The 13,703-nt window shown below is 35.9% G+C and overlaps 1 protein-coding gene across 1 annotated transcript; it reads left to right on the top strand.

Moving 5' to 3' along the window:
* The first annotated feature begins 243 nt into the window (after nt 1-243).
* acot19 (acyl-CoA thioesterase 19) lies at nt 244-9,847 on the top strand. Its single transcript, XM_051100361.1, has 10 exons — nt 244-464; nt 547-646; nt 2,389-2,579; nt 3,433-3,602; nt 5,062-5,181; nt 5,283-5,365; nt 5,969-6,062; nt 6,147-6,227; nt 6,306-6,447; nt 9,569-9,847. The coding sequence occupies exons 1-10, from the start codon at nt 275-277 to the stop codon at nt 9,691-9,693; spliced, it is 1,296 nt and encodes a 431-aa protein (XP_050956318.1). The 5' UTR covers nt 244-274; the 3' UTR covers nt 9,694-9,847.
* The last annotated feature ends 3,856 nt before the right edge of the window (nt 9,848-13,703 follow it).

The raw sequence follows: 13,703 nt of genomic DNA, 5'->3' as shown, positions 1-13,703 counted from the left end.
TCATTTTGTCAGTGTTCTAAAATTAGTCAAACTGTATTACGTTATGACAGGAAATCCTGTCACTTTGGCCAAACTATCAGTTTCAATAACCTGTTACGTTTTTATGGGCTTAATGTTTATCTATGAACTTCAGGTCCAAATAAGGAACTGTCTGTGTGAGCTGCCACCTTATAGGACAATGGCCAGGTTAAGCGTATCATAAAAGCCTTTGCCACAGTTGCTTTTCATTCAGAGCTTCCCAGCGATTCCAGTGTACATTTCTGCAGTATATAACATGGCAGAGGAGGGTCCTGTACTTTCTATTCAGCCTTTAAGCTGCTTGGTTGATGAAAAAACTGAGGTAGAAGTTAAGCTCTTACCTGCCGATTATAAAATCACTCTTCACGCTCTGATTCACTCTGAAGATGGAGTCGATTGGGAAGCGTTCGGCCGCTACACCAGTGACTCTTCGGGGACTGTTAAAGGTACATTGCTTTGTCTTAAACTTTAGTAAAATTAGGTTTTGTTAAGTGTTCTCAAATGATTTACTGAATTATTAATACACAGTTTCCAGAGATAAAAGTCTTGGCGGGACATTTGAGGGAGTTGAAGCCATGGGTCTGCTGTGGAGTATGAGACCAGTTCCTGAAAGTAAACCAGGTCGCCGGTAAGCAAATAAAGTGAGAGATAAGCAACCGCACTACCAGGTTCTTATTGCGTGCATGTTTTATGGAGTTCTAATGGGCATCTCATGTTCACCCTTCAAAATCACCCTATATCGCTGTTTTACCTTTTTTGTTGAGGGTGTTTGATCTTCTTTGCATGTTCACTTTGCAAAGACTGTGTCGGTACTTCTGCAGCGATGTAGAATGATTTTGAAATGATTTTTGAAGTTGAGGGAGAAAATACGATTGGAGTTTTTCGACATACCCTAACTGTCTTGAGTCAGTATACACAGAGTTCAGGCAGAGCAAGACAAGACAAGCATTTGAAATTAAAAAGTATTTAAGTTAAAATTTTTAAATAAAAATAACCGATCGTTTTACTAGATTAGACCCTTCTTCCTTGGCTGCGCTATAACAAAGACTATTAATACAATAGACCAATCGCAGTGTTGCCAAGTCTGGTTTTCCCACGGAACTGGGCTACTAAAAACTATTGTTGCGGGTCGTTTTTCATGTCCACGGGTTGATGCAACCCCAATAACCTGATATTTACCAGGGGAATCCTGCCAAAATACGTGTCTTACTCTTTGGAACGTGATTTTTACTGGGGGACCCTCCACTGAAATGCGATTGGGCTAGTTTTGAGTAGCAATTGAGCTAGTTCTGTTGTGAAAACCTGGCAACCCCACTGCTATCAAATTAGACGCCATTGAATTTAACGTGGATGAAAACGAAGCTGAGCAGTGTTGCCAAGTCTGCGGTTTTCCCGCGGGAAAGCGATTTTTACATGGGGACCCCCAACCAAAATATGATCGAGCTGGTTTTGGGCTAATTTCAAATAGCACATCGGCAGGTTTTGTTGTGAAAATATAGCAACCTAGAAAGTGCTGCTGTGGATAAAAGCGAACCCCAGAAATGTGATATTTAGCCCCTGGAATGCAAATTTTACCAGGGTAACCCCGCCAAAGCATGTGTACAAATCCCCCCCCCCAAAAACCCCCACTGAAATGTGATTGGGCTAGTTTTATTGTGAAAACCTGGCAACCCTGCTGGAATGCAACTTATACCACCAGAACTTCACCAAAAATGTGTATTTTACCCCGCGGAACACGATTTGTACCGGGGGACCCCCCACCAAAATGTGACTGGGCTAGTTTTGAGTAGCAATTGGGTGGATTTTTGTTGTGAAACTCTGGCAACCTTGTCTGTGAGGGACTGATTTACAGTTTGTACAAAGACACACACAATATAAAGGTCCTAGATCATGCAACTTTGCAACTTTTGTCAACCCACAGTTTTTAAAACTGTTTTTAGGAGTTTTTGTCTACTGTTTTTTTTTTTTTTCCCAGAAAGATGTTTGGTCCGCTGAACAAGTGGTATTGTCATTAAACAACGGTGCAGTCCACTGAACACTCCATACTTCAGTCCCTCACAGCCTCAATTTCATACCTGTCAAAAAAAATTAAATATGGTGCTACCCTGACTGAAGTCCATATGTCTTTGCAAAACTGTAAGCTTGTATTTCTTGTTAAAAATGAAATGAGAATTTTTTCTGAAAGTGTTACATTATCAATAGTGTCATGATGCATGAATCTCACACAGAAGTCACTTTCAAACAAGCAGCTTTCAGTTAGTCAATGCGGTGAATTCCTCTGACCAACTTGAACCTGATGTAAAATCTGCATTGGAAAATGTTTTACCCTCACGCGCTGACTTGACAGATGATTCTGATTTGAATTGACAGATTTCAGAAGAACGATGTCCAGACACCCATCAAAGTGGTCATTTCCGTGTATGAAGGACACCTTGCTAAGGGCTTCAAGCATCGCACACCCCTCACAACAGCTACTGCTGAACGCTGGTATTTAGCCCCTGAAGTCCAGAGGGTTGAAGTGACAAAGGGTGAGATAAAGGGGACACTCTTCATTCCTCCAGGTATGGATTAGTGATTAGATGCAGTCCTTGCCCATATATCATTAGTAGAAGTTACAATTATTTTTAATTTTAATTACATTAAATTACAATAATATAAATAACAATAATATACATTAAATAATAAGCAAATGTAATCATTTTTAAATTAATATATTTAATTATAATATAAATGTATTTGCCTTTAAAGGATTGGTTTACTTCCAGAATAAAAATTTCCTGATAATTTACTCACCCCCATGTTATCCAAGATGTTCATGTTTTTTTTTTTCTTCACTCGAAAAGAAATTAAGCTTTTTTGAGGAAAACATTTCGCCATTTTTCTCCATATAGTGGATTTCAATGAGGATCAACGGGTTGAAAGTCCAAATTGCAGTTTCAGCGCAGCTTCAAATGGCTCCACACGTTCCCAGCCAAGGAATAAGGGTCTTATCTAGCAAAACGAAGTTATTTTCTAAAAACAATTTTTCATTTATATACTTTTTAACCACAAATGCTCCTCTTGCACTAGCTCTGTGATTACTGTATTACGTAATCACACTGAAAAGGTCACGTTTTCCTTGAAAACCTTAATTTCTTTTCGACTGAAGAAAAAAGACATGAACATGGATGACATGGGGGTGAGTACAATTTTGTAGTCTGGAAGTGAACTAATATTTTAAAAGTTTGGGGTCAGTAAAGTTTTTCAGTACATGAAATATGTATTTTATTGTGCCTAGAGAGAAGCATTTATTTTAAAACTAGCCTACCCTGTAACCTTGTACATGTAGATGTATGTAAATCATTGTACATTCTGTCTACATTTATAGAGAGTTAAGGGACTCCCCATTTATATGCGCATGGTTTTGTAATGCAGGTTCTGGCCCCTTTCCTGCTGTGCTGGACCTCTGGGGAGGGCAGGGAGGTCGTGTTGAATACTGTTCAGCGCTCCTGGCGTCCCACGGCTATGTCTCACTGGCCCTGGAATATGTCGGGCTCCAGAATTCTGCAGGACAACTCCAACACATGGACAACACTTATTTTGAGGTACATGTGTGCTACAAACAACTGAAAATATAACTCTGATTAACAGATAGGTAAGTAATTAGGTCAAAAGTTTACATACACCTTGCAGAATCTGCAAAATGTTAAGTATTTTACCAAAATAAGAGGGATCATACAAAATGCATGTTATTTTAAATTTAATACTGACCTGAGGATATTTCACCTAAAATATGTTTGCATATAGTACACAGGAAAAAATAATAGTTGAATTAATAAAAATGACCCCGTTCAAAAGTTTACATACACTTGATTCTTAATACTGTGTTGTTACTTGAATGACAACAGCTGTGTTTTTTTATTAGTGATAGTTGCTCATGAGTTGTTCCTTTGAGATCCATCTTTTCACACTGAGGACAACTGAGTGACTCATATGCAACTATTACAGAAGGTTCTAACTAGGGCTGTAGCTATCGATTATTTTAGTTATCGAGTATTTCACCGATTAATCAAGTAATCTTTATTAAAGAGCAATACTAAATATATTGAACAAAACTTAATAAAAAAAATAATAAAGAACAAAACACTGTCATGTTGCTCAAAGACGCAAAACAGTGCTGTGGCTGTGTTTGGAATGGTTATTTGTTGGCAAAATAGAGCAAAAACAGGCAATATGCTGTCTAAAATGTAAATCTCTTAATACAAACTTCTTGTTTATTGATGAACTGTTGCAGTATCACATTTGTAATCATGCTGAGGCACTCTTAGTTTGATTTCACTAACTTTCTAACTTTCTGTGTGTCACAGAGAGAGAATGAGACAAGCAACATAAATGGCACTTAGTCTTTCACAAACCATAGTTAACTTAGGGACATCATAATTAACCACCATTAATTTACAGTCTTAAATATGTCCAGCGTTTATTGGTCTGTGCGTCAGTAATAATGGTCCGTGGGGAAACACAGTGTTCCGTATGTGAATTTGAGTTACTCAAGTTACTCGAGGAATCGTTTCAGCCCTAGAGCAAATGCTCTATGCTTCCAGAAGGAAACACAATGCATTAAGAGCTGGGGGGTGAAAACTTTTGGAATTTGAAGATTAGGATAAATGTAACTTATTTTGTCTTCTGGGAAAAATGTAAATATCTTCTGTAGCTTCTGAAGGGCAGTACTAAATGAAAATAAATATGATATTTAGGCAAAATAAGAAAAATATACACATCTTCATTCTTTTCAAAAGTTTTCACCCCCGGCTCTTAATGCATTGTGTTTCCTTCTGAATCGTTTGAACCTTATGTAAAAGTTGCTTATGAATCTCTCACTTGTCTTCAGTGTAAAAAGATGGATCTCGAAATCATAGTCATTGGAAAGGGTTCAAATACACAAAATGCTGAAACACCAAAGAACTTGCAGGACCAGTTAAAATTTTGGAATAGTTAAGATATTTTATTGTTTAAGTTGATGTTTTAAGTTGATGACAGTTTTTTTTTTTTTTTTTATTTTAGACTGCGTTCACATTTCTACAAAAACACCCGAAAGTTCGTCCTGACAGAGTGGCTGTGATGGGGATGTCATTCGGTGTCCCTGTAATGCTGAGTTTGGCGGCATACTCTGAATTTGTGAAGGTAAAATCATCTTAAGTTCTCATTTGCATTAATACAGTAGAGATTTGATGCAGATTCAGTCATGCAATGTATTTTTCTGTTCTATAATGACAACTTTTCAGCCCAAGTGTGTGGTTTGTGTGAGTGGGAGTCACATCATCCCGCTCAATGGATCTTTGGCAGATATCTATGCAGCACTGCAAGAGTGAGAAATACTGTTTTCCCATTACAGGCATGATTAAGATACATTATACATAAGTACACACCAGTCAAAAGTTTTCGAACAGTAAGATGTTTTTTAAAGAAGTCTCTCTCTCCTGCTCTCCAAGCCTGCATTTATTTGATCCAAAGTACAGCTAAATGTTGAAATATTTTTACTATTATAGTTTTCTATTTGAATATATTTAAAAATGTAATTTATTCCTGTGATCAAAGCTAAATTTTCAGCATCATTACTCCAGTCTTCAGTGTCACATGAAAAAAAAGTACTTTGTTTTCAACATAATAAAAATAATAAATATTTTTGAGCATCAAATCAGAATATTAGACTGATTTCTGAAGGACAATGTGACTGAAGTAATGATGCTAAGAATTTAGCTATGAAAGCACAGGAATAAATTACATTTTAAAATATATTCAAATAGAAAACAGTTATTTTAAATAGTAAAAATATTTCACTGTTTTTACTGTAATTTGGATCAAATAAATGCAGGCTTGTTGAGCAGAAGAGACTTCTTTAAAAAACATTCAAAAACTTTTGACTGGTATTGTATTTACCAATAACATCTGTCATTCTGTCAATATGAAGGAACATAGACAAAATCCGCTATGATGAAAAGATGAGAATAATTTGGCGGGATCTGTTGCTGCCAGTACCAGATGACCCTTCCATGAAAGTTAAGGTATGGAAATGATACATTTACTGTGTAACTGGTGCGGTTTTGTACTATAATAAATCATGTGTTTGCAATTAATGTTTTTACCAGATGGGTGAAATCAAATGTCCTATTTTATTAATCGCTGGTGAGGACGATCAAAACTGGCCGGCTCCAGAAGCTGCAGCGGATGTGAGTCGATTAGTTTAATACATTAAAGTGTCTAATCTCAGGTCAGTGATTTAACCAATCTCATTTCCTGCTCGGCAGATAAAGAAGATGATGGAGGAGGCCGGGAACAGTCATCTTCTAACGGTTCTCTCGTATCCTGGAACCGGTCATCTCATTGAGCCGCCCTACAGGCCTCACGTCCGATTCAGTGACTTCAAGCTGCTGGAGGCAAAGACCAAAGGTGAAAGTCTAATAGATACATATAGATAGATATAATCGAGCTAGTTGTTTTACTGTGTTTAAGTTGTTTATTGCCCTTGTGTTATATTTAAAAAAAAATCCTAAGTGTATATGACTTTCTTTTTTCAGACGAATACCATCAGAATTTTATTAAAAAATGTCCTGGGTCTTCCAAGTTTTATAATGGTAGTGAATGGGTGTTGAGATTTTGAAGTCCAATAAAATGCTTCCATCCATCATGGAAAGTACTCCACATGTTCTGGGGGGTTAATAAAGGAATATTGATGCTTTTGTGTAAGAAAAATATCCATATTTAAAACTTTATAAGCTGTAATCTCTTTTGTTTACAGCAAATGAAAACTAGTCTCTTGGCTTAAATCGAAATCCTCCAGCCTTTTTATTTCCTTTTACAAATCTTTGTTTTGTACTTCTAATTTGTGACCGGTGTTTTGTTTTGCTGTCTTCTCTGTGCTTCTGCATTCTTCACTTCTCACCAGAGCTTACATTGGACTTCAAAATCTCAACACCCATTCACTGCCATTATAAAGCTAAGAAGAGCCAGGACATTTTTTTAATATAACTCCGATTGTATTCATCTGAAAGAATAAAGTCAAATAAACCTAGGATGGCTTGATAATGTTTTAATAATTGATATGCTAAATATTATATAACATTAGTATGATTTTCAAAAGTCTATTCAACAACATTTTTTTATTTCCATTAGAGTTTAAAAACTGGTTTTATTTTGTATTATATCAAATATAACATTTTAGAATTTTACATGTAATAATAAATAATATGATAAATATTATATAAAAATTAGTATTTGGTTTTCACAAAAATGATAATAGTTTAAACAATATTTTATCTTTTTATTTAAATGTAAAATTGTGATATTTTAATTTGTTATTATTTTGTGCTTAAAGGAGGAGTCCACTTCCAAAACAAAGATTCACAGATAATGTATTTACCCCCTTGTCGTCCAAGATGTTCATGTCTTTCTGTGTTCAGTCGTAAAGAAATTATGTTTTTTGAGGAAAACATTTATGAATTTTTCTCCATCTAATGGACTGATATGGTGCCCCGATTTTGAACTTTCAAAATGCAGTTTAAATGCGGCTTTAAACAATCCCAAATGCAGTTGTAAATTATCCCAGCTGAGGAAGAAGGGTCTTATCTAGCAGAACGATTGGTTATTTTCATAAAAATAACACAATTTATATAATTTTTAATGTCAAACGCTCGTCTTGTCTTACTCTGCCTGAACTCTGTTTTGTTCCGGTTCATGACAGTTAGGGTATGTTGAAAAACTCCCATCTCATGTTCTACCTCAACTTCAAAATCGTCCTACATTGCTGTTTTACCTTTTTTGTTAAGGGTGTTTGATCTTATTTGCATATTCACTTTGCAAAGACTGGGTCAGAACTTCTGCAGCGATGTGGGATGATTTTGAAATGACTTTTGAAGTTCAGGGAGAGTAAGACAAGACGAGCGTTTGAGATTAAAAAGTATTTAAATTGTATTTTTTTAATTAAAATAAAAAACTGATCGTTTCGCTAGATAAGACTCTTCTTTCTCGGCTGGGATCATTTACAACCGCATTTGGGATCGTTTGAAGCCGGATTTAAACTACATTTTGGAAGTTCAAAATCGGGGCACCATATCAGTCCATTATATGAAGAAAAATCCTGAAATGTTTTCCTCAAAAAACATAATTTCTGTACGACTGAAGAAAGAAAGACATGAACATCTTGGATGACAAGGGGGTGAGTACATTATATGTGAATCTTTGATTTGGAAGTGGACTTCTCCTTTAACTGAAATTTAAACAGTAAAGCAACGCCAAGATCATGCGTTTGATTCCCAGCAAAATTCCCATTAAAATTCATCATATTACACCTTCAACACAGCATACATTTCTTCGGAAAAAAAAAATAAAAAAAGTGTCTGCTCTCAGAGAAAAGTGACATATTACAATTTTTTTTTTTTTGGGTCTGTGCTCCTTCCTTTAAAGCAGGGGTCACCAAACTTGTTCCTGGAGGGCCGGTGTCCTGCAGAGTTTACCTCCAACTTTCCTCAACACACCTGCCTGGAAGTTTCAAGTATACCTAATAAGATCTTGATTAGCTGGTTCAGGTGTGTTTGATTAGGGTTGGAGGTAAACTCTGCAGGGACACCGGCCCTCCAGGAACAAGTTTGGTGACCCCTGCTTTAAAGAGATAGTTCACCCAAAAATGAAAATTCTGTCATTAATTACTCACCCTCTTGTCGTTCTAAACCCATAAGACCTTCGTTCATCTTCAGAACACAAATTAATGTTTTTTTTTTTTTTTTTAAATAAAATCCAAGAGCTTTCTGACCCTGCATAGACAGCAACAAACTGACATGTTCAAGGCCCAGAAAGTAGTAAGGACATTGTTAAAATAGTCCAGTGGTTCAACTGTAATGTTATGCAAAGAAAACAAATATAACGACTTTATTCAACAATTTCTTCTCTTCTGTGTCAGTTTTTGACGCGCGTTAACAAGAGAAGCACAAGGGACTATTTTAATGATGTCCTTACTACCTTTCCGGGCCTTGAATGTGTCAGTTGTGTTGCTCTGTAAAGGGTCAGAAAGCTCTCGGATTTCATCAGAAATATCTTAATTTGTGTTCTGAAGATGAACAAAGATCTTACGGGTTTAGAACGACATGAGAGTGAGTAATTAACAACAGAATTTACATTTTTGGATGAACTATACCTTTAACCATGACATTTCTGAGTCAAATTGACCTGCTAACATCACAATAATAGTAGGAATTTCACAACATCTCAGATCGTTGAAACGTTGGAGGCATGTTCATGAACCTAAATGAGAAATCATTTCACAATTTAAAGAAAAACATCCTAGTTTAACCAGTATTTCCCGCAACTCAAAAATGTGTTGCGGGTCAAATTGACCCGGAACATAATATAAGGGCTAGTCTAAGGATCATCTGTCATTTTATTATTATTTTTCCACACCAGTATGCTTTTAAATGGGAAGTGAGATGTCATATACATAAATGGATAGTTGAATGTGTTGTTTTTGGCATGTGCGTTGTATTTCAGGAGGTTGAAATGACTTTGCTTTGTATTGTAGTGGTGGTGCTTTGGGGAGGAGAGACAATTCCTCACAGTCGAGCTCAGGAGGAGTCCTGGCAGAAAACTCTGGCTTTTCTTGAGGAGCATCTCTATGACAACAGCAGAGAAGATGCACACTGCTGATCCTGCATATACTGTATATTTAACTGCAAGACTAATTCATCTTCATTGTGCTTTTATACAGTAATACTGAATAGATTAATAGTATTATTTGTATTAATGTAATAAATTAATATTTAATTAATATAAGTATAATATATGTTGGGCAATAATAGTAATATTTCTTAATAATGAATAAATAATTAGGGCCAGGCACCTGTTTTGTATCTATTTTCTTCTTCTTCTTCTTCTTCCAATCAGTAAGTCTGCGGCAGCCCATAGAACTGCTTGCGGGAAAGTTATGAAATGTGGCACAGATAGGGGACAGTCTCAACATTAACCATAGCAAATTTGGAGTCTCTAACTCAAACTCTCTAGTGCCATCAACAGGTCAAATTTGCACTCATGTTTTTGCTCATTTTTGAAATGTGAGGTCTAGAAGCAAAATTCTTTATTCCTCTATGCCGAGTTAAAGGCATACCAAAATTTACATTTCTACAGGTCAAGATTTTTCGTCAATCTACTTTTTCGCAATTTTAAAGTCTACTTTTTCGATCTCATCCTAGACGGTTTGTCCGATTTTCACCAAAATTGGCTCAGATCATCTTGCTGGCAAAAAGTTATCAAAGCTTTTTGATATACCAAACTGTTTTCATAAGGCATGTTAACAAATTTGACAAAAAATGTGCAAAAATGGACATGAGGCTATGTCTTAGCAATGTTTTAGTGGATTCAGACTAAACTTGGTCCGTGTTATACCAAGTATGACGTAAGGGCACATGAGTAGTTTCTAAACAGTGCCACCTACTGATCAAAAGATATAAAAGTTCATCATTTTTGTTTATATTTTCTGAACAGTTTGACCAAAAATCATAAGAGTAAACTCTTTAGATTTGGAGCCACATACCGACTCAAACGCTACCAAACTTTCCTATGTCAGCCATAAAAAACCATTATACTCACTTCTGCTGTAAGTGAAGCTGGATCACGAATGATTTGCGTGAACACAGACAGATATATGTAGATCAGGAGGCACATTCCCTTCACAAACAAACGTAATCTACTGCATCTTCAGCAGCTCAGATGTCAGGAGTAAATGACGACCACTATGTTCATTATTACATCCAGTAACACAACACCTCAATCGCTCAATCAGAGATATTCTTGTCTAACTTACATCCCTGCTTCAGCATCAAAACAATGGAGGTCGGTCTGTTACAGCTGATTTAATGCGGGTCTGAGGTAAGACGTTCATGTCAATCAACTATCGTGTCACACCGACAGGCATCGGAGAATGGCTCGATTTGAAAAATAGGATATTATTTTTACAGATTAATTAAAAACCACTGCATGGATTTTTATCATTATAGGGTAGATTTGTACACACACTGGCAACACACATTAATGTTCAAACAACATGTAAAAGTGAACTTCGATCATCCGATGACCCCTTTAATAAAAACACAAATTTTATTCTTTTAATTATTAAAGATTTATTTTTACCATTTTCACATTTATTTTTGATAGGACAGTATAGTAGTGACAGGAAAGTGGGAGAGAGAGAGAGGGGGCGGGATCGGGAAAGGTCCACGAGCCAGGGCTCGAACTCGGGACGCCCAGAGCGCAATGGCGCTACATGTCGGCACACTGCCCAGAAGGCTATCGGCGCCAGCTGTTCTTTAATTTTGAATTACAGATACTGATCTATATTTTAAAATATTATAGTTAATTCATTATTTGATTTAAATAATTGTTAGAAATTACTTTTTTATGTACAAATATCTGATTTAAGTTGATGTTAATTTGTAAACCTTGGGATGTTAGAGAAAATAATCTTCTAATCATGAAATTAAAGTACAATTTACTACCCAAAACTAGGGGTGTAACAGTACACAGATATCACGGTTCAGTACGTACCCCGGTTCGAGGGTCACGGTTCGAAACGATTTCGGTACAACAGAAAAAAAAAATCATTTATTTTAAAAAGACAGTAGTACAAATTACAATTTTTTCCACTTACATGAGAAAATACTAAATATTATATCAAATTAATGTCATATATAGGCTATAAAATCTGCAGTACATATATACATACAAGGAATAAATACTTGAAATATATTTAATTTAGTTAACTGATAGACAAGGGAAAAAAACTGTGACACGTAACATAGCCTATATTTCAGTCTAGTTTTGGACAGAAAGGAAACTCAAATGGCAGAAAGCGACATTCTATTTGTTTTTTGTTTAAGTTGATTTTGCTAGTATGAGGAAAGTTGAAGTAATCGTGCCGGCGCACACAAACACAAAACATATCAGTTCCAGGCTTCTAGCATTGCTAACTTGACAGCGCAGTTGGTACTTTATCAAAATAAAACAGTGAACCAAACATGAGCGCACCCGCCTCACTGTCACCGTTAGAACACGACTGAAGTACAAAGTTTATAATTTACATAAATAATAGTTCAGCATTTGGATGCATCTCAAATATGGAAATATTATGGCATATTTGGATTTGTGCCGAATGAGAGAGGTAGGATACAAGAGCACAAATCTCCATTTCGCAAGCCTTTAAAGTAACGTTACACTCCTTTGTCAGTAAAAGGCACGTTCAGAATCAGCACATGGTCACTGTCTAGTGGTCTTTGTTTTCAAGTGTGCAACTCCTGGCATTCGCTGTTCTCAAACAACGTTGCATTACTGCGGGCGCCCCCTTCTGGATTAAGGGTGAATTGCCTGTATTCGTTGTAAAGCCTCATGCACCGAACTGAGATGCCTGTACTGTGACGGTTCGGTACGAATACATGTATGTTTACACCCCTACCCAAAACACAAGAACTATGTACATCTTACTTGCATTGATGTATAATATTAAAAACAATTTCTGTTTTCAGTGTGATGGTGTAATTAAAAATGTCAATAACTAGCCTACCCTTCAGTTTCTGTTAGTTGTCTCTTCGTTTTTTTAACTCATGAGCTTGAATATGGTGTCGCACACGAGCTTTTCAGTTATTAAACACACGTTGAGTAATTTATTGGCTGACTGGGCCTGAATCTCGCTTATGCTTGAATGAGTCTTTTTCCAGCCAGAAAGTGTGCTGTCTTGGTGGGCTCCTTGATCAGGGCAATCAATGAAATGTTTATGTGTTTTTATTTATTTTATTTTTGTCTAGCTTCAGTTGATAAGTTGTGTGTTTACTTCTTTTGATACCAAAAAACTGTCACAAGCTCCCGCTGCGTCTGGGATCAAAGAGCGACGTGTGACGCTGCCGTTGCTGCCGCCAGCTCCAGACAGCCTGCCAGAGTATCTTACATGAGCAGATCTGGGGCCGTTTCACCATGTGTAGCCATTGATGTTGACGCCAAACTGTGACGATAACATTTGTCTCATTTGTCAGTGTGCAGAATGAGGCTGATATCGGAAGTGACACATCTCATAATCACAGCTGTGCTTTTGTAGTCTGTTCTTTCTCGAAGTATTTTAACTTCCACAAAGGACAACAGTCACATAACAACTGATCAGAGGAAAAAACAACAAGAAGAACAACAACTGTGTTCCTAGGACTAGCCTCTTTGTTTATACATATTAGGTTTGGGCCACACAGCTGTGATTTCATTGCACCAGATTGCCACGAATTTTAAATGTTATATGTTTATACTGAATTACAATATTTATATATTACCATTTTACATTTATGCATACGTTGCATTTTATGAATTTCATAAATTGTACTGGTTAAATTTAACTCAGTAGCTTATGTAGTCACAATTTTTATGTTTATACAGAAACTGTTTTTTTGTTTTTTGTTTTTTTTTAAAAGAAGAGAAATTCACTCAAGTAAAAGTGTGACAACTATCCCCAGTCTGTTAACAGAAAAAAAGAAAATAAATAAATAAACAAACAAGTTATATTTTGTATTATATTGTTTTTAAAATATAAAATTTTAAATTGTAATAAATAAATACATTTTGATTCATTTTACTAAGAAATATTTGTATTATATAAAATATAACATTTTTAAAAATTAATTTAATAC

The sequence above is a fragment of the Labeo rohita genome, chromosome 25, assembly GCF_022985175.1.
Source record: "Labeo rohita strain BAU-BD-2019 chromosome 25, IGBB_LRoh.1.0, whole genome shotgun sequence".
NCBI classification, from domain to species: Eukaryota; Metazoa; Chordata; class Actinopteri; order Cypriniformes; family Cyprinidae; genus Labeo; species Labeo rohita.
The sequence above is the reverse complement of the archived record's forward strand: the minus strand, read 5'-3'. Positions and strand labels throughout refer to the sequence as shown.

Bases quoted from the DNA above. Each gene is read 5' to 3' on its own strand.
- acot19 (XM_051100361.1), top strand. From the start codon at position 275: ATGGCAGAGGAGGGTCCTGTACTTTCTATTCAGCCTTTAAGCTGCTTG. The intron at 5,182-5,282 runs GTAAAATCATCT...ACAACTTTTCAG, and splicing joins CATACTCTGAATTTGTGAAG to CCCAAGTGTGTGGTTTGTGT. The intron at 6,063-6,146 runs GTATGGAAATGA...TGTTTTTACCAG, and splicing joins ACCCTTCCATGAAAGTTAAG to ATGGGTGAAATCAAATGTCC.